The sequence below is a fragment of the Ochotona princeps genome, chromosome 2 (genome assembly GCF_030435755.1).
Source record: "Ochotona princeps isolate mOchPri1 chromosome 2, mOchPri1.hap1, whole genome shotgun sequence".
Lineage (NCBI taxonomy): Eukaryota > Metazoa > Chordata > Mammalia > Lagomorpha > Ochotonidae > Ochotona > Ochotona princeps.
This window is the reverse complement of record NC_080833.1, coordinates 158,741,023-158,761,844: the sequence shown is the minus strand read 5'-3', so window position 1 is coordinate 158,761,844 and position 20,822 is coordinate 158,741,023. Positions and strand designations below refer to the sequence as shown.

Sequence of the window (20,822 nt, the reverse complement as noted above, 5' to 3'; positions counted from 1 at the left end):
ATCTGGGGGTCTTGGAACGCAACACGGTAGAAAAGGGTACACCGCTGTTGATTGAAGCATTGTGGTTGGCTGCCTATGACCCTTGAACGGAGCTGTGAAAGTGTCACTTTTCTCGATCTGACATTAGAATGCATGCCTGGAGATCTGGACAGAAACTTGCAGGCTCGTTAAGGCTTTCGTTGTAACTGCTCACGGTACAGTCAGCCTTGACCAGGGAAATGCAGCCGCTCAGAGACCGATTAGTTACAAAAGGATGCAGAACAGCCATCAGGTTCATGTTAGAAAAATGGGAAAATCTTCCAAGGAATGTGCCTGTTGAAGGATGGGTTAGTATATGAAGGTACTTTTTAAAAGTTCCTTGGACAATAGAATTAAATGCTAAGCTTATTTTGGTGCAAAAAGAATGTTTAATCCGTGTGTAACATTTCATAGTGAAGACCTTGCGTGTGTCGGCACGGCAGTCTCAGCTCTCAACATGTGTGTCTTGTGTATGCCTTTCTGTGTTTAGGTGAGAGCCATCATGGCCTTGGCTGCTGTCATCCTTCTGCTGGTAATCATCAGTAAGTACTTACTGAGCCCTTATCCTGGGGGCAGGAATGGCTTTGGAGTTCACTTTCATTTGCTTTTTATTTTTAGTTGACCCAGTATGTCTGATGTCAGGATTGAATTATGACTTTTGACCTGAGTCAGGAACCCTTAACCTACACCCTGTTGATCTACCTTCTTGTTTCAGTTCCCCTAACATAAACAAGTAGTCTTTTTATAGTCTAAACATTTAATGGTGAATTTTCCACACGTTTTGTGTTTTTTGTTCAGGATTTCACTGTTTCAATTTTTCCTAAGTGTAGTGCTGAAGTGCGCTTTCTGTTGCTAAACAAGAAATCTGTGCTGTGCCTTCCCAGAGAGAAGATCCGTGCCTGTAGACTGGAGGGGTGGCTTGAGGTGCTGTTGACTTGAGGTCAATGTCAGGGCCTCAGCAGTACTTCAGAAACTTCTGGAAAATAGAAATAAAAGATAAGTTTAGTGCAGAGAATTTTGAGAAGTATTTTTTCATGAACTTGTTGAAGATGCCACATATTAAATAAAATACAGACATGAAGGTTATGTACTAACTGACAGAAATCCAGCAGCCTGAGTCTCACAGCACTGCTTCCTGTGCTTTCCCGCGTCAGTGGCTCAGTGTTTGTGTTGACTTTATAGAACATAACTACTCAAATAACAAGAATCAACCATAAATATATGGTGGACAGCTTGGAAAATGTGGACTAGTGTAAAGAAGAAAATAAAGTTCAACAGTAATCTTACCACAGATAGTTACTGTTCACATACCTGCTGTATATGCTTCTAATCTCTTCCCATCACTGTATAGACACACTTTGCAAAACTAAGATGTCATTAGACATGTAGTCTAAGAAATACACTGTGAGTATTTTTCCGTGTTAATAGTTTTTATTAACATTTTGGCAACTGCATGTTATTGGTATACCATCATTTATTGATCCACATGCCAGTATTAAACATCTAGATAGTTTTATGTTGTTTTTCCTTTTTCATTTCTTATTATTCCAGTTAAAAGTTCAGCCATCATTACCCATTTCAGCAACTGGATAGAGCTACATTTAGGAACACTGCTTCTAACATAGCATATGGATCTGATTTTGATTTATTAATGTATGTCGTTGTTTCTCTTACAGTTCTTATAGTTGTGAAATACCGTGCTTGATTTGATAGACAGAAATCTTCATGAAGCAAGATCTGGGACAATAATAATAATAGAAGATTGCTGCATAATTTAAATGAAATCTATGTATAAGACTTTCCAAACTTCTTTTTCAAGAAACCAAGAGGCAAGTATCAGTTCGAATCGGAGCGTTGAGAATGTCCAGTTGTCTCCTTCCCGTCTAATAAAATGTGCATTGAATAATTATGTGTAACGCAAAGAAAACCAGCCTCTATTTTGCTATATCCCAAGGATCTAATTTGAAACTAGATACTTGCCAGGTCATTCTATCTGTGTATAGTCAGACACTGATGACAGTATTTCATGCTAGTGTTTTAGAAGCATAAAGATGAGGGTCAGGAAGCCTACATGGAATTCCAAATTATTATTATAGACCATTCCATCAGTATTTGTGAGAATATCATTCTTTTTTCTTTGCAGTTGCTTTCTTAGCAATTCCTACTTGTTTATGAGTGTAACAAAAGCTAAACGTTGTAAATGTTGCTGCCTTCAGCTGTTACTTAAAACATTCCAGTAAAACTATTTTTGACTGTTTAAGGGAATGTCTAATAATCTGAGGGTATTTTAATTATGGAAGTGGGAAATTTAATGAAAAACATAGTGTGGCACCATATAACTGGAAATAATAAAAGTATTGGAGAACATCATTGGAGTGTTTGAAAATGATCAGTGTATGAATATGACTACCAGTTTCTGTCAGGCCGTTCTCTGTTCAACTTCAATAAGAAAAGACAAGTTTTAGTATGAATCGGTCAAGTCCGTGGATGACTTAACTCCTTCCTCTTATTTGTGTTCAGTATTTTTCTTTCAGCCTTCATCTAGCCCTACCAGAAGTGCTACAGTTTTTGCATTCATCAGCCTGGAGTTTTGTGTCTTTGCTTTGACTAGTTGCCATGGGAGACACATGCTGTGTGAGGAAGGTCAGATCAGGCCCTGCAGAGGAGTCATTGAGTCGTAAGCTAGGTGTCTCCATACAAGCCAAGCAGTCAGAGACCAGATGCTGGGGGTCATCATTAATCCTAGCCAGTTTTTACAGCATATTTTACAAAACAGGTTAATACTAAAGTGTGCCAGCCTACTGTATTGTTTAAACTAGTTGAAGTGAAAATGTATAGTCTCCTAGTGTTGCACTGAAGTAAGAGGTTCTAAGAACCTTTAGGACAGGGAGACCTTGAGATGTCTCTGAATTAGAAATGATGGTGGTGGTGAGGACTCCTGGATACGTTTTATCTCTTTGGTGTTTTAATTCAAACTGTATGAAACATGGAATATGATGGGAGTGCAATTGTTTGTTTAATTCTACAGGATCAGTACTAAGAGGCAGAAGAGTTCTAAATAAGGAAAAAGAAAATTTAAGACAGTCAAGACACCTGCAGATTACGGAAGTCTGAATATATTTGTTGAACCTTATAGTTTGTTTAAAACAGTAAAGAGGAGATTAACATCTCACGTACTGTGGAGTGTTCTCTGTTCTCTCCACTCTGTCGCTGTTAAGGTAAACAGCATCTGAACCTTATAAACCCTTTCACAAGACAATATCCAGGAAAATGAGCACTTTTAGAATTCCAGTAGTTAATAGTTCAGAAATGGAAGTGTTTTAACTGAACAGACAAAATCAGTCTTAACATATGTGTTTAGACATATGACCTGCAGTTGGGTTAGAATTAGACTCATAATGGTTAGTTTTCCATTAGTTGGTATAGAAATCTGTTTTCTCTGTAATTTTTTTTAGATTATTTCTCAAAAAGAAGCCATGTTTCTAGTGTTTCTTTTTAATAAAGGAGTATGCTGCTTTTAAAGAAATAATGACAGGATTATTTTTAAATGTTAATCATTAAAATAAAGGAAATATTTCTATGACAATATTGAATGCATGCAGTTCTCTTTGTATGTACACCAATGCTGAGAATACTAGTGGCACACACTCGTTCTGCTGGAACTTGACAGTAGTGGTGCTTGGTTCCTGTTTATCATTTTCTCTTGCTTGGTCTTTTTTTTTTTTTTTAAAGATTTTTAAATTTATTTTTATTGGAAAGTCAGATATACAGAGAGGAGGAGCCGCAACGGCTGGAGCTGAGCCAGTCAGAAGACAGGAGCCGCTTCCAGGTCTCTCACGCAGGTGCAGGGGCCCAAAGCCTTGGGCCGTCCTCGACTGCTTTCCCAGGCCACAGGTAGGAAGCTGGATGGGAAGCAGGGCTGCCAGGATTAGAACCGGTGCCCAAAAGGCATTCTGGCGTATTCAAGGTGAGGACTTTAGCTGCTAGGCCACCGTACCAGGCCCATATTTATTTATTTTTTTTGTAAAGGCAGGTTACAGGAAAGAAAAAAAGAAGACTTTCCATCTGCTGGTTCATTCCCAAAGTGACTGCGATGGCCGGAACTGAGCCAATCTGAAGCCAGGAGCCAGGAGCTTCTTCCAGGTCTCTCACAAAGGTGCAGGGTCCCAAAGCTTTGGGCCATCTTCAACTGTTTTCCTAGGCCACAAGCAGGAAGCTGGATGGGAAGTAGGGCCGCCAGGATTAGAACCGGCACCCATATGAGATCCCAGTGCATTCAAGGCGAGGATCTTAACCGCTATGCTATCATGCCGGGACCTCTTGGTCTTTATTAATCTTTTTCTTCTTTTTTTTTATTATTATTATATTTTATGATATATTTCCATACACCCTGAGATTTCCCTTTCCCCCTCCCAAGTCCGTGCCCACCTCATTGAGTTCCCCTATATTATTTCTATAGTATAGTTCTTGATAAATAGCCATATGTCCATCATTGCAGGCATGGACAATGGCAGAGAGTCCAGCATCCTATTGTCAAGATATAGTAAACAGTTTCAGTGGGAGTCCATCTTTGGTCTGAAAGTAGACATGCATACTGCATTGTATTCTCACATCTGGATATGATAGTTGCTATACATCCCCTTAAAATGAGAAGCCACAATACAAAATCAACAAGAAGAAGAAAAATAGAAACTTACAATACCATGAAATTAATAACATGCTTCTGGATGTGATAGTCTCCATTACACAGTGACTGTACATCCCCTTCAATGAAAAGCCACAAGACAAAATCAACAACAGGAAGGAAAAAGAAATTATAACATGCTACTGAATGACTAATGTGTTGCTGATGAAATAAAAAAGAAAACAGGAAATCTTGAAGAAAATGATGCTGGTGTATGATCTATGAGTCAGTGAAGAATTTAATGAGTTTTGAAGATCTGAAATTTAAAAAATAAAAAGCTCAAAGTCCATGAGATAAAGTTTCCGCTGATCTTTGTTGGTGAAATATGTCACCTGTAGGCAACAAACAGATGGGTTATGTTGTTTTAATCGAGCCTACTCACCTATGACGTTTGATGGGTTTAAGCCATTGACATTCAGGATTAATATGAACTAACCCAGGGTGGTGATTTGGTCCTGTCAGTTAGCAATGGGTTGTTCATTGATTTAGTCTTATGTTATTTTACTGGGATGTTCTTCACATCTTTGGTTTTTGTGGGTGCTTTTCCTCTTCTCTGTCAAGAGAACGTCTTTAAGTAGCATTTGTAGGGCAGATTTGGAAAAGGCATACTCTTTGCACTTTTCTTTGCTGTGGAAGAATTTTATTTCATTTTCAAAAACAAAGGAAGGCTTTGCTGAGTACGTAATCCTGGACTGACCGTTTTTTTGCTTTTAGAATCTGGAATATGTTGCTCCATTCTCTTCTGGTCTTAAGAGTTTCCTGTGAGAGGTCTCCTGTGATTTTAATTGGCAATCCTTTATATGTCAGTTGATTTTTTTTCACATGCACACGTAAGGATCTTTTTCTCATATTTGACTGTAAAGATCGCTTTTGATCAACCCTGTTGGGAGTTCTGTGCCCCTCCTGGGTGGTGTTTCCCAATTCTTTCTCTAGATTAGGGAATTTTCCCCTTATTATTTAATTAAATACACCTGAAAACCCAGCTTCTCTTTCTGCACCTTCTGGGATCTCATAACTCTTGTATTTGGCCTCTTAATAGTCTCTTTCAGTTTTTGAATACTTTTTTTAAGCTCGATCAGCTCTGCTTCCAGCTTTTCGTTCGTTTCCCCCGGTGACAGAAGATATCTTCTGAGATTCTTCTGCCTCCTTCATTCTGCTTTGGAGACTCTCCACTGTACTTTTCATTTGCTCCACTGTATTCTTCATCTCTGATATATCAGCTTTCATTTGATTCATTTCCTGTGTGACATATTCCTTAAATTCTTTATACTCCTGCATTATATGCTTTTCGTTGTTGATAAACTTTAAACAAGTGTTTTGAATTCTATACCTCCATTTTCTCGATGTCTTCCTCGGTTAACTATAGGTTGGCAAAGGGTTTTGCTCCTTTGCAGGGGAGTCTTCAGTAATATTCATTGTGCCTCTGTCTGTTTTTTTGCCGTTGGTCATTGTACTTGTGGTTAGCAGATTCTTCTCCTTAGGGCAGGTTTCTAAGCTCTGCCACCCACAGGTCTGCAATTTGCTTTTACTAATTGAGGTTGGCACACAGCTGTTCGTTTGCAGTTACTTATGCCACTCCCTCCTGCGAGTTCCAGGTCTGGGTTCTTGTGTTAAATTTCCAGTATTGTGTTCGTAGCCCCAGCTCCTGGCTCACCAGTCTCCACCTCCTGTAATACCATGCTGAGGTGCACCATTGTCTGTAAAACCTTTCTCCCACTTTTGTTAGGGCAGGTCCCAGGTTTAGGGAGACACCAGGTGTCCTATATAGTTAGGTTGTTGGTGGTGCTGATCTTTCTGGAAATTGTCCTCAGATTTTATAAACTTAGATTGCTTGATTAAAGTGAGTTCAGTATTAAAGGTGGAATGTTAAAATATAGGCAGGAAATTTTCACATCAGACATAGAAATGCCTTTCCTATAGATTGCCTATTATTAAGGTATTCCTGTAAGATACTGATGAAGAATAAAAAGAAGCTGACTTCTCTTTGCCAGTCCACCTGTAGCCATGCCTAGTGACCTGTCAGCAGGGCCCTCACCGACTGTTCCATCTCTAGACACACTGTGACTAGGAAATATTTAAGAAGCTGTCTTGGGCCCAGCGGCATGGCCCAGCAGATAAAGTCCTCACCTTGAACACACTGGGATCCCACATGGGCACCAGTTGTAATCCCGGCAGCTCCACTTCCCATCCAGCTCCCTGCTTGTTGCCTGGGAAAGCAGTCAAGGACGGCCCAAAGCTTTGGGACCCTGCACCTGCGTGGGAGACCCGGAAAGAGGTTCCAGGTTCCTGGCTTCAGATTGGCGCAGCACCAGCCATTGCGCTCACTTGGGGAGTGAATCATCGGATGGAAGATCTTCCTCTGTCTCTCTTCCTCTCTGTATATCTGACTTTGTAATAAAAATAAATAAATCTTTAAAAAAAAAAAGCTGTCTGGTCCAGGTTTAGAGTGAGTGACATTAGGAGACACCCTTCACTTTATGGAGTTTGAGTATTACCGAGTCAAGGATGACTGTTCTGCTAATCTCACTTGGTGTTCTCATGTAGATATATGCTGGAGTCATTTTACTTTTCAAGTAGGGAATAAGAGCCTAAATAAATCTAAGAGGATTAACACATTTGTTTTGGAGTGTATTTTTATAAGAGATTGCCACAAAGCAATGTAAAGATAAAGTGGCTCCTAAGTTGCTGAAAGGCGCTTTACTTCTCAGTCTGTCTACAGTTGTTCCCATTTTATGGACAAATAGCACCATCCCTTAGGGTGGGATTGGGCCTTCTCTATACATTTGATGCTGGTCCTTTCTGGAACCCAGGTAGAATCCATTATGGAGGCAGAAACATTTTATTCTGGTTCTTGATTTTTTTTTTTTTTCTAAGAAGCTGGTTGGAATGAATAGGAATGTAAAGGAAAATGTGACTGACGCAGTTATAGGAGATAAATATAACCTTGGGAATACAAGGCCTTCTGGCTGTGCCTGCTCTGCACCTGACACAGTGCTAGTACCTTGCAGATGCCAGACACGTGTGTGTTAAATGGAAGTGCCAAAGACACAGGTAAGCTGGAGTAGAAGTGAGGGTGCCTTCCGTGGGACTCAGTGGAGAGGTGGCATGGCTGACAATACATGAGCACACTAGTACTCTTTCATGACAGTAACACAGAAAATGTCCGATTTCCTAATATCCTATTACAGTAACATACAGAAAATGTCTGATTTCCTAATATCCCATTAGGTCATTTTTCTCTTTTAAAATTTTTCTTGTGTTGTTGTTGTTCGTATTTTTTTACATTTGATCTTAGCCAAAAGGCTGAGAAGTGATTGTTCATATTTTTATTAGTCATTTTCATTTGAAGTTACTTGAAATCAAATCATTTACAGGTATTAAATAGCTCGTCTGTAACATAAATTGCATAAATCAGCCAAGATTTTAGTAAAATGTTAGGCATCAAGCTCTAAGCAAAGAATTGCATTTTGTCGTGTGCATATGTCATTATTCTAAAATCCATGCTCCTTTGTTCAGATGTTGTGATAAGTGCCTTGATGTCTAAAGATGCACAGTGGGAAATGAGCAAATGTAGACATCATGTGTCCTGTTCGGCAGCGCCTCTGCCACTGCTGCCAAGCTTAGGCCCTGGTGTGCACAGGTGTGTGTAGCTCCCCAGAGGAAAGGGTGGAAGACAAGAAGTAAGCACCTTGGCTTACTCAGTGCTACCTGTTGCCTTAACTTTGAGTTGGAGCTTATTACTAACAGCTAGAAAATCACCCCCTTCAATCCATCCCTTTTCCCCAAGAGGAAAGATATTCTATCAAACACCATACCCAATTAGTAAGCTACTGATGAAGTTTAGAGGAAGTTTCTCAGTATAAAATCACTGAGTCTCAGAAGCAAGAGAAAAACTGGTGGAATATTCATACTTTCCTCTTTGTGGTGTCTCCTAGAAACTTCTGTGTTCTAGTCAGAACACATGGCACCTTTGCCTCAGCAGTGTGGGGCTACATTTAAAACAAAGTGGCAGCTGGGGCCATCTTGGCTCATGCTTGGAGGGCTTGGTGGGCTGGGAGCATAGATGGGACCCCTCATACCTTCAGCCACTTCTGGCTGGTTGGTGTGGGGAGGGCGTGGCCTAGCCTGACTGCTTCAGAGTGGCTTGGGGCATCTTAGCTTTGGTGGCCAGAGTGCCAGTCAACACCAGGCTCTGCCCGCTGGCTGCCCAGTAGCGAGCTCTGGGGACTTGGAATCACTGCCTAAGGACATCCATGGATAAGGCCACCATCCCTGTAGGTGAAGAATGAATCCTGAGGGACTCCTAATGACAGGGTCACTGTACTTACAGGTAAGTGAGGGGACTGAGACCTGGTGGATTGGAGGGGAGAGACCAGAAGTTCTGCATGGGTCAGACCTCACCTGCTTATGTGGGAGTCCTGAGATGGGCTTGTCAACATGGAACATTGCTGACCACCACGACAATCCACACAAAAGCTAAGAGGGCCTCTATTGCAGGACTAGAGCCCAGTATATGACTGACTGTTGAAACGGGGTGGGTCACATTAGGCAGGGCCATGACACTAACCAGCATGCAAGAGAACCAGGTCTGGAGATAAATTCTGTGAGAGATATGTGGGCCCAACCTTGTGAAAATACAAGTCCTTGTGGTTCACTCATGAGTTGGAGCAGTGATGGGCTTAGCTAGGTGTGACCATAGAAGCTGCCAACACTCACAGGTACTGGGAATGAGAATAGGCTGGGCAGGTCCAGGCTGCAGCATCTGCATGTGCGTCTTAAAATAGGATCTGGAGTGGGCCAGGCTGGGCTGCAACATTCACCAGCTCATCCAAAGGCCAAGATGGAGGGACAGACTATGCCAGGCAAAGGCCTAACACCCACTGCGTGTGATCTGGGTCTGGCAGTGGGGCAAGTGGGAGAATGTGGAAAACTCCCCTAGTGGGTCATAGATCCTGCTGGTGAGCACGTGCTCTAGGTCTGGGGGTTAGGCAGGCCAGACAAAGTAGCTCTATCTTTGAGCAAACCTTATGTCATTGGTAAGTGCAGAAACCAGGCTGGATCACGGGTCATGCCAGGCCAGGCTATCACACCTACCAGCTTGCATGAGCCAGGAATGGGAGCCCACTGAGCAGGGCCAGGTAGCAGCACCCGCCAGCAAGAATTGGGACTGGGGGAAGGCCAGGTCAGGCCAGGCTACAGCATCCAAGGCAAAGGCCAAGACGGGAGGGACAATTCCAAGCTGGATCAGCTGCCACGTGCAAGATCTATAGCTGGGAACAGACCTGGTTGGGGAGATAAGGGGATGCTCTGGCTGGGTTGTGGCTCCCACTGGTGGCTGTAAGAGCTGGAATGGGGCTGTGTTCTGATCTCGATATGGCTATAGTGTCCCATGTCACAAGGGTGGACTGGAGCTGGGGCGCCATCCTGGGCTAGACTACAGCACCCACCGGTGCTCATGAGAACCAGAATGGGTATAGGACAGACTGGACTATGATTATGTCCCTGCTAAGTCATGTGTGAGCTCTGTCTAGGTGTGGACCAAGCTTGGCTGGGATGTAACACCCAACATCAAGAATGGGAATGGGTTTGGATCAGTCAGGAATGGCCACTGTTCCCGCTAGGACAGGAGGCGGACTAAGTAGGGCTGGCCCAGGGACTCACCGGAGTGTGCAAGATCTGCCACTGGGAGAGATTCTGATGGAGGAGCTTGGGAAATTCCTCTGTCGGGACACAATCCCTGCAGGTGAGCACAAGAACCATGATAGGGAGCAGCCCAGACTAGGCCAGGGAATGGTACCCACCAGCACACATTTGGCATAGGTCAGGAGCAAACCAAGTTGTACCAGTTCATATCACCCACTGGCAAATCTGAGCATCAGAATGGAGTGTGTCTCAGACTGGGTCAGGTAACCACACAAGGCAGGTCACATCATGGCCAAGTATTGGAGCTGGCTGGGCTGGGCTAGGCTATAGCCTCCACTAGTGTAAGCTGGAATTGGGAATGGGCTCAGCCTGGCCAAGCTATAGCATCCACTGACAAATGCCAAGGTGAGGCGAATCATGCCAGACCAGGCCACAGCACTCAACCGGCACATGTGAGACCCAGTGGGGGCAGAGGGGATGAACACAGTAGGGGTACTGCTTGGGGCTCCCCTGCTAGACCACCACTCCCACTGGTGAGTGGTGAGAGCTGAGAAGCGGGCAGATCAGGCCGGGCAGGGCTACAACACCTGTTGGCATCATGTGAGTTGGATCAAGGGAAAGCCAGGCTGGGCCAACTGTTCTAGTCGTGCATTCATAAGCTAGAGTGTGAATTGGTTGGGCTTTACGACAGCATCAGTTAGCAGATGCTGGCCCTGGGTGCTAATTCTGTCAAGTCAAACTGCAGAACCACCTGGAGAGTACAAGATCCGGGAATTGGAATGGGCCCAATAGGAAAATAGTGGGTACCTCCCTCTGGGTTGCCACTCCCACTAGTGAGCATGAGAACCGGGACTGGGAAAGGCATTGCTAGATGGAATGGCACCTGCTGGCATGTGTGTGGGCTGGTTAGTGGAGCTGGTTGGATTGAATTAGGTTTCAGTGCGCATTGACAAGTTTGAGAGCTAAGAGGGATGTGGGACAGACTAGACCAGTTTGATGTACATGCTGGCAAGCATGGGAACCAGGGCAGGGAGCAGGCCTGATGGGGGGTTATTGTGGGTCATTCCGACTAGGCTGCAGCTCCCACTGGTTTGCGTGGGGGCCGAGTGTGTGGTGGACAGGATCGGGCTGGGCTGCAACACCCATTGGTTTGTGTAGAAAACAGGGCTGGAGACAACTGACCCAGCAGTTGCAGCTAACAGTGTGCACACAGGCTGATTCAGGCGACAGACTGTGCTGGACCCTTTATTGGCAAGCATACCCAGGAATCAGGTCTAGGGGCACTTCAGGTGAAGCTTCTTTGGAGAGCCCTCCAACTGAACCACTGGACTCAGAACCCAACCATGGAGAGAACTGCAGATTCCATGGTCTGACCATGGAGTGCAAGTGTCAGAGCTGGGCCTTCTCAGTGGCTTAGAGCACGGGACAGCATATCCAGGTGCGCATGGAGGATATGGCAGTGCATTGGAACCTGCAGAGGACACCTGGCACCATAACAGAGGACGGAGTTCAGAACAAATCAATTATCTACCCCAGCCATGTGTTGGCAGTGCAAATCTGGGCAAATGGAGACTCTAAGGTTTACTCTGTCAGCCAGTGAATTCTGGAGAGATTTCATCAGTAATTCAGTACTGTTGAGCTGGACCCTCAGAGCATGTCCCACATCGAGAACTCTGAGATGGCGTTGGGTGGCTGCTCTCCACCCCAGGGTGCAGAGGCAATTGGGAGGCTGGGTGTTGTTTCTCCCCCTATCTCCCCCCTTTCCTCAGATACAGGAAGGAGAAAAAGGAGATTGTGCAAATAATGGTCTCACCTCCCTTTCTGTAACCCAGGACCCTTTGCACCCTAATTTGCAATGCAAAACTCACCAAAAAAAAAAGCTGTGTTTTATTAACTGTAACTTAGAATATAAAAAGTTATTTAAAACAAAATAAAAAATAACAACCAAAGTAGTGGCCATTCTCTCTAATCTCCTTCTAACCACACCCAAAACTTTGTCTTGTTAATACCTTCACAGTGTGTGAGAGGAAGGTGATGTTGGGAGCACCATTGCACCCTGAGACAGTCGTGAGAAACGCGGGCTGTCAACAGGATGTAGGTAACAATGTCAGGTGTGAGGACCAGGCAGGAGGGTCAGAGCCTACCAAATGCCAACAGAATCACATGGACTGTGCCATTAAAGCTGAACAGTGCTACAGGTAGAAGAAGAGATTTGACTTGTAGCCAAGTTAATAACTGAGCAGAGCCAAGGGCAGAGCACTTGCCGTTTATTGAGAAATGAGCTAGATGACAACTAAGAGTTTTAAAAGGCCTAGGGAGTCCATGAATAACACTGTGGAAACTGGCTCATCCCCAGCAATATGCAATTTTGCTCTTGTTTTTTTTCTTTTTAAAGATTTATTTATTTTGATTGGCAAGTCAGATATACAGAGAGGAGGAGAAACAGAGAGGAAATAGGTTTTGTTCACTGATTCACTCCCCAAGTGCCCACAACAGCTGGAGCCGAGCCAATCCAAAGCCAGGAGTCAGGAGCTTATTCCAGATCTGTTACATGGGTGCAGGGTCCCAAGGCTTTGGGCCATCCGCACTGCTTTCCCAGGCCGCAAGCAGGGAGCTGGGTGGGAAGCAGGGCGCCCATATGGGATCCCGGTAGCCACTGGATTACCACACCAGGCCCTGTCTTTTTCTTACTAAAATATTCCAGCCACCTCCTCTCCCCACATGTTCTGCCAGCCTGCCCTCCCTCTTGTTTTGGTAGCAATAGTCTTTGTAATATCTGGTTATACTTGCTACCAACAGTTTGGTTTTGCTCATTTTCTTCAAAACTTACAAAATTTCGCCTCCACGCTCCACTGATCTCACTCTAGTGAAGGTTCCCTACGAACCTTGCCTATGAACCTTGCCTGGCTAAACCAGGGCTGCACATTAGCCCTTGTCTACACATCAGGGGCACTTGACACAGCTGATTCACACTTAAAGATTGTGTGTCTTCTCCCTAGCCCTCAGTCCACTCTGTCCATATTATAGCCTCACCTGAAACTTGGAACGGCATACTTGTGCTAACACATTCAAACTTCACTAACCCGTTTGATTTCAGTTGAATTCACATTCGGCCAGCATTCTCTTTGGCATCTTCAGTATTCATTTCAAATTTGTCATGTCCAAGACAAAAAACCAGTCTGTTCCTCCAGGCCTGCTCCTTGTGCATTCTGTCCCATCGGTAGATGACAAGTATATCTTTTTAAAAATGTATTTGTTTTACTTGAAAGAGAGAAATAGGAAAGGAGAGACTGAGGTATCTCCTGTCTGCTGGTTCACTCCCTGAATGGCTACAATGGCTGAGATTTGCAGCCAGGAGCTCTTCAGGTCACCTGCCTGAGTGCAGGGACCCAAGGACTTGGGCCGTCTTACACTGCTTTTCCAGGCACAGTGACAGGAAGCTAGACCGGAAGCAGAGCAGCTGGACTCAAACCACTGCAATTATGGGATGCTGGTGCCACAGCCCCAGGATGGTGTGCCTGCTGTGCCACTGTGCCAGCCCCAACAAGAGAACCTTCGTGATTTCTTAGGCCAGAACCTTGGAGTCGTCCCGATTCTGTAAATTGTCTCACAACCCAGATCTAATTCAACAGAAAATCCTTCTGCTACTACTCAAAATCTTTATGGAACTGGACAGTTCTCATGGCCTGCATGGGCCTCCGGGCCCTTTGCTGTCATCCTCCCTCGCCAGGACAATGCAGGAGTTGTCTTACTGACCTCCCTCTCCTCATGATCCATTCTCAGTAGAACGGTAATTACTTCAGAATGAAGTGGAGTCATGCCATTGCTTTACTCGAAACTCTTGAAGATTTATTTATTTCTATTGGAAAAGGAAAGACAGAGAGGAAAAAATCTTCCATCCACTGATTCAGTCCCCAAACGGCTAAAAGAGATCCAAAACCAGGAGCCAGGATCCTTCTCTAGGCCTCTCATGTGGGTGCAGGCTTCCAAGGACTTGGGCCATCCTCTGCTCCTTGAGTGGGATGGCAAGTGGAACAACCAGGACATGAACCAGTGCCCGTATGGGATGCCAGTGCTTGTAGGTGGAGGATTAGCCTGTTGAGCTAAGTTGCCATTCCTGCACCCACACTCTAAAATGGTTTCTCCTCTGCCTCAGCACAAAAGCGAAAATCCTTTCAGTGGCCTGCAGGGTTTTTTGAGAGGGCTCTAGCTCCAAGGTACCTTTCTGACCTTGTCCTGCATTGTGCTTGGTCATTGTGTGGCCTCCACACTGAGGTTGACGGTCCTCAAATCTGCGAGTATGTTTTGCTTTAAGGTCGGACACTTGTGTATTGCTGTCTGGAAAGCCTTTCCTCAAATGGCAGTATTACAATTCTGTTGTATTTTTTTGCACATTTTCACTTTCTCAGTGAAGTCTCTTCTTTCTATATTATCTCATCCTCTTATTCCTCCTGGCTTTGGATTGGCTCAGAAAAGATTGACTAAGAAAAGGAAAAGCAACTACCAAACCATTAGCAGGGAGCTGAATGGGAAACGGAGCATCCAGACTTGAACCCTGCTAATGCATTTGGGAGAACAGAGGATGGCTCAAGTGCTTGGCCACCTGCGCCCTCATGGGAAACTCATATGAAGTTCCTGGTCCCTGGCTTCAGGCAGGCCACACGTGAGCTATTGTGATCATCTGGTGGAATGAACCAGAAGATAGGAGATTTTTTCTCTTCAACTCAACTCCCTGTAACTCTGCCTTTCAAATGGGGCTGGTGCTGTCATGTAGTATGCTAAGCCCCCGCCTGTGGCTGCTCAACTTTCACTCCAGCTCTCTGCTAACATGCCTGGGAAAGCAGTGGAAGATGACCCAAGTGCTTGGGCCCCTGCACCTGTGTGGGAGACCTAGAAGAAACTCCTGGCTCCTGGCTTTTGGCCAGCCCAGCTCTGGCCATTGTGGAAAGAAAATCTGGAGAGAAAATCAGTGGATGGCAGATCTCTTCCTTCTCTCTGTCTGTATTCTCTGTATAAATCTGCCTTTCAAATACAGAATAATAAATCTTCAAAACAGATAAATAAATACATAAATAAAATCTTAAAAAAAGAAGCCTCATGGCCTTTGGGAAGAAAGGCCTGTGTGCACCTGTTTGAACAGGGCAGGCAGCAGGGTGCAGGGTTTTAAGGAGCTGATTGGGAGGCCTGCGGCTCATATCCAATGCCTGGTTTGAGTCCCAGCTACTCTGCTTCCAATCCAGCTTCCTGCTAAGGTGCATGCTGGGAGCTAACAGGTGATGGCCCTAATACTTGTGTCCCTGCCACCTAGGTGGGAGACTCAGCTAGGCTGCCTGATTCTTGGGTTCTGTCTGGTCCAGCCTCTGTGGCTGTAGCTATGTGGGGAGTGAGCCAGTGGATGTAATATTGTCTCCCCCTGTCTCTCACTCTTCCTTTCAAATGAATGAATGGATATTTTAAAATACATGTTATTATTATTATTATTTTATAATACAGTTTCATATTCCCTTATCCCCTCCCCAGTTCCCTCCCCCCAGTTCCTCTATATCATTACTAACATATAGTTCTTCATACTCAGTCATATGTCCATCATTGCGGGTATAGACAATGGCAGAGAGTCCAGAATCCTATTGTCAAGATATAGTAAACAGTTTCATTGTAAGTCCATCTTTGTCTGGAAGTAGAAATGCATGCCATACTACATCCTCACATCTGAATGTTAGTCTCCATTTTGCAGCTACTGTACATCTCCTTAAATGAAAAGTCATGATTCAAAATCAACAATATAAAGAAAAGAAGAAATTTACAATGCCATGAAGTTAAATGACATGTTACTAGATATGACAGTTTAAAATAAGAACTTCAGCTATGCTGGAGAGCTCACTTATGTTTTCTGAGTCTTGTATGCTTGTATGTGTCGCACAGGGTGATGTTTGCTTCGTGGGTTCTTACCAGTGTTCACTGAGTAAAGTTAATACAAGTTCAGGCAGGGGGCAGAACAGTGGCTCAATGGACTAATCATTGCCTGCAAGCTGGCATCCCATCTGGGCACTGCTTCATGTTCAGCTGCTCCACTTAGCACCCAGGTCCCTGTTCATGGTCTACGAAAGCAGTGGTGGATGACTCAAGGCCTTGGGACCCTGCACCAGCATGTTGAAGACCCAGAAGAAGCTCCTCGCTCATGGCTTTTTATCTGCTCAGCTCTAGCCATTTGGGGAATGAACCAGTGGATGGAAGATCTTTTTCTATCTTTTCTTCTATTTGTAAATCTGCCTTTTCACTTAAAAAACACATTTAAAAAAAATAAAATTTCAAAAAGTTAATTCAATCAGTATTGATTCAGCGCCTTATATTCTCTGATTATCTGTTTAATCAGTAAGTAAAATAGATGTAAAATTTAGCAAATCTAGATGTAATGGGAAGTTCAAGGTTTTCCTGAATCAATGAGCAATAGAACATTTATTGTCTCTAAATGTTTTCTTGGAAATAAATCCTACCTGTCTGGTGGTCATGTATTTTTAGCAAAGCCAGATAAAAATTAATCTATATCAAAAAATGCCCTGGGTGTAGGGAAGGTAAGCCTTGAATAGCAGGACTAAGAGAACACAAAGCTCTGATGCTAACCCTAACCCTAACCCTAATGCTAACCCTAACCCTAACTCAGGGAACACAAGGCTCTGATGCTAACCCTAACCCTAACCCTAACCCTAACCCTAACTCAGGGAACACAAGGCTCTGATGCTAACCCTAACCCTAACCCTAACCCTAACTCAGGGAACACAGGCTCTGATGCTAACCCTAACCCTAACCCTAACCCTAACTCAGGGAACACAAGGCTCTGATGCTAACCCTAACCCTAACCCTAACCCTAACTCAGGGAACACAAGGCTCTGATGCTAACCCTAACCCTAACCCTAACCCTAACCCTAACTCAAGGAATACAAGGCTCTGATGCTAACCCTAACCTTAACCCGTTCTCCTCTTTTCGAGCACTGGTCTGTGCTGAGAGAGAACTGGGCCCAGCTGGTCTTACATGTTTTCAACAAGGTTTTACATCACCTTCTCTCCTCTGCCTACTCTTTTCCAGCGCCTTCGGAGCCTTCCCCATCAAATATCACAGTTTGAAGTGTTGAGGCAGGCCCAGGCCGACTCTGTAAGCTTTATATATCTCCACCCCAGGAACTTTGTCAAAAACATTCTGTTGGGATCCTGGCGCATGCAAGCCAAGGATTTAGCCACTAAGCTACTGCACTGGGCCTTTAAAAAAAATAATGTTTTTTAAAAGATTCATTTATTTTTATTAGAATATGTATATTTAAAGATTTTATTATTTTTTTAATTGGAAAGTCAGATATACAGAGAGAAGAGACTAAGAGGAAGATCTTCCATCCGCTGGTGTACCCCCCAAGTGACTGCAGTGGCCAGAGGTGAGCCAACCCGAAGCCAGGAACTAGGAGTCTCTTCCAGGTCTCTGACGTGGGTACAGGGTCCTAAGGCTTTGGGCCATCCTGGACTGCTTTCCCAGGCCACAAGCAGGGAGCTGGTTGGGAAGCGGGGTTGCCAGAATGTGAACTGGCATCCTTACGGGATCCTGGCATGTGCAAGGTGAGGACTTTAGCTGCTAGGCTACCACATTGGGGCCCAGAATAAATATTTCTTCAAAAAAAATGATTCAACTGGAAAAAGAAAAGAATTATGTGGCCTCCAAATATCAAGTGTGCTGAGGTAAACTAATCTTTTGTAAGAATCAGAAACAAAACCCTCCTAAGAATTATTCAGGTTACCATTGACCTTTATGCCATAGTCATATTTTAGTCATTTATAGTCATATTTACAAAATATAACGTTAGTTTTTACATCTCATGGTCATTGCCAGAACCTCTCAAAGCATTTTAAAACAACAAGTCAAGGTACTTCTTAAATTCTTTTAAAAAATGAAAAGAAAACAGTAGATCTTTTCACATTCTTTTGTAAAAAGCCATTTCCTAATGAAAGAGGAATGTTATTAGCTCAATGAACAATGGTTCTTTTCTAAGGCAGCTTGGCAAGAATCATTGTTTTGCAACTCTTCCCCTTGATCCTTCAATCTCGCTGGCAGGCACTCCACTGAACCTGTTTATTGTTCTTTATTGTAAGACTTTTTGTTTTTTAAGATCTATTTATTTTGGGCCACATGTGGTACCCTAGTTGCTAAAGTCCTCTCCTTGCACACACCAGGATCCCATATGGGCGCTGGTAAACGCCCAAATGGTCCCACTTCCCATCCAGCTTTCTGCCTGTGGCCTGGGAAAGCAGTCCGGGATGGCCCAAAGCCTTGGGACCCTGCACCCATACCACATGGGAGACCCAGAAGAAGCTCCTGGCTCCTGGCTTCGAATTGGTTCAGCTCCGGCTGTAGCAGCCACTTGGGGAGTGAATCATTAGATGGAAGATCATTTTGTTTCTCCTCCTCTTTGTATATCTGACTTTCCAATAAAAAGAAATCTTTTTTTTAGAAAAATTTATTGGGTCCAGTGTGGTGGCCTAGTGGCTAAAGTCCTTGCTTTAAATGTGTCAGGATCCCATATGGACAGGTTCTAATCCCGGCAGCCCCACAAGTCAGATCCCCACCTCTGGAGAACTTTTCCACCAGGCTTTTCTTCCAGGCTGCGGCCAACACTGGGTCGGGTCATACTGGCTTAGCCTGATGTGTGCCTGAAGTTGCCTGGAGAAGTGCTAGTGCCAAGTACAAAACCCAGGCATTCTGAACCTCATGTTTATTTTTAAAGTCCATATTCCTCTCACTTAAACACTCCTCTTCCTCTGCCTTCAGCAGCATTTCCAGGCTAAAGCAGCTTTCAAGACAGGCCTTCATCTAGAGCCGCAAAATCCTGTTTATCCGAGAGACTTGGCCAGCAGCGTGAGTTCTGAACAGCGTGCCCTACTTAAGTGGGGGTGGGGCAGAGGCTAGGGAGATGGAAAACAGCTTTCCCAGAAGCATGCAGTTAAAGTCCCAACCAATCCACGTTTAAAATGTGCAATGATTTCTTCCTCATTTTATTAGCAGACTGGGAGAAGGCCATTGCTGCTTGATGACTTCCAAACGCTGACCCGCCTGCTTTGGTAAACATGTTGTCTCTCGCTAGAGGCCCTCTTTGCGACCCTTCTCATCTTCGCTCTGCTCCATCTCCAGGAGTTCGGCTTATTTTTGAAAATCGATGTTGATGAGATGATGACTTCCTTCTTGGCATTTGCTCGTGCTTGCAGTTGATATCACCAAGTAAATATTGGAACTGTCCGTTTGGCAGCAGCCTCCAGCTGTAAACGGCATCCAGATGTGACTGAGGTAATCAGAGGTAGGACCCAACAATGAAAAGTTTAAACATGAATGTAACTTTCTCCGTAACTTTTTTGCTTAATGTAAGTAAATATTTAGAACAAGTCTTAAATATATTTACAAAGATTTGTTTAAAAAAAGATTTATTTATTTTTATTACAAAGTCAGATATACAGAGAGGAGGAGAGACAGAGAGGAAGAGCCTCCATCTGATGATTCACTCCCCAAGTGACCACAATGGCTGGTGCTGAGCCGATCCGAAGCCAGGAACCAGGAGCTCTTCCGGGTCTCTCATGAGGGTGCAGGGTCTCAAAGCTTTGGGCCGTTCTCAACTGCTTTCCCAGGCCACAAGCAGGGAGCTGGATGGGAAGCAGAGCCGCCAGGATTAGAACCAGCGCCCATATGGGATCTTGGTGCGTTCAAGTTAAGGACTCTAGCCGCTAGGCTGTGCCGTCGGGTCCACAAAGATTTTTTTTTTTTAAAGATTTATTTTATGTTTATTGGAAGGTCAGATTTACAGAGAGGAGAGACAGAGAAAGATCTTCCATCCGCTGGTTCACTCCCCAAGGGACCGCAATGGCCAGGGCTAAGGCAGATGGAAGCCAGGAGCCAGGAGCTCGTCTGGGTCTCTCTCATGGGTGCAGGGTCCCAAGGTTTTGGGCCGTCCTCCACTGCTTTCCCAGGCTACAAGCAGGGAGTAAGAAGAGAAGTAGAGCAGCGGGGATAAGAACCAGTGCCCCGGGGTACGATCCCAGTGCCTGCAAGGCCAGCACTTTAGCAACTAGGCTACCAAGCCAGCTCCTATAAAGATTTTTGTTAAGCTCTCTTCTCCTATTTTTTAAAAAAATTTGTTTATTTTTATTGCCAAGTCAAATATACAGAGAAGGAAAGACAGAGAGGAAGATCTTCCATCCGATGATTCACTCCCCAAGTGATCACAACAGCCGGAGCTGAGCCAATCCGAAACAGGAGCCTGAAGCTTACTCTAAGTCTCCCACGTGGGTGCAGGGTTTCAACTCTTTGGGCCGTCCTCGAGTGCTTTCCCAGGCCACAAGCAGGGAGCTGGATGGGTAGTGGGGCTGCCGGGATTAGAACCGGCACCTATATGAGATCCGTTCAAGGCAAGGACTTTAGCCGCTAGGTTACCGCGCTGGGCCCTCCTAT

At 44.4% G+C, this 20,822-nt stretch overlaps 1 protein-coding gene across 1 annotated transcript in view; it reads left to right on the top strand.

Annotated features, from left to right (window-relative positions):
- The window catches only part of VAMP4 (vesicle associated membrane protein 4), a 28,485-nt gene extending 26,100 nt beyond the window's left edge, over positions 1–2,385 (top strand). The window contains exons 7-8 of the mRNA XM_012930098.2: positions 509–560; positions 1,695–2,385. Of these exons, the coding sequence (XP_012785552.1) occupies positions 509–560; positions 1,695–1,723 (81 nt within the window). The 3' untranslated portion in view covers positions 1,724–2,385. The remainder of the gene's footprint in view (positions 1–508; positions 561–1,694) is intronic.
- The last annotated feature ends 18,437 nt before the right edge of the window (positions 2,386–20,822 follow it).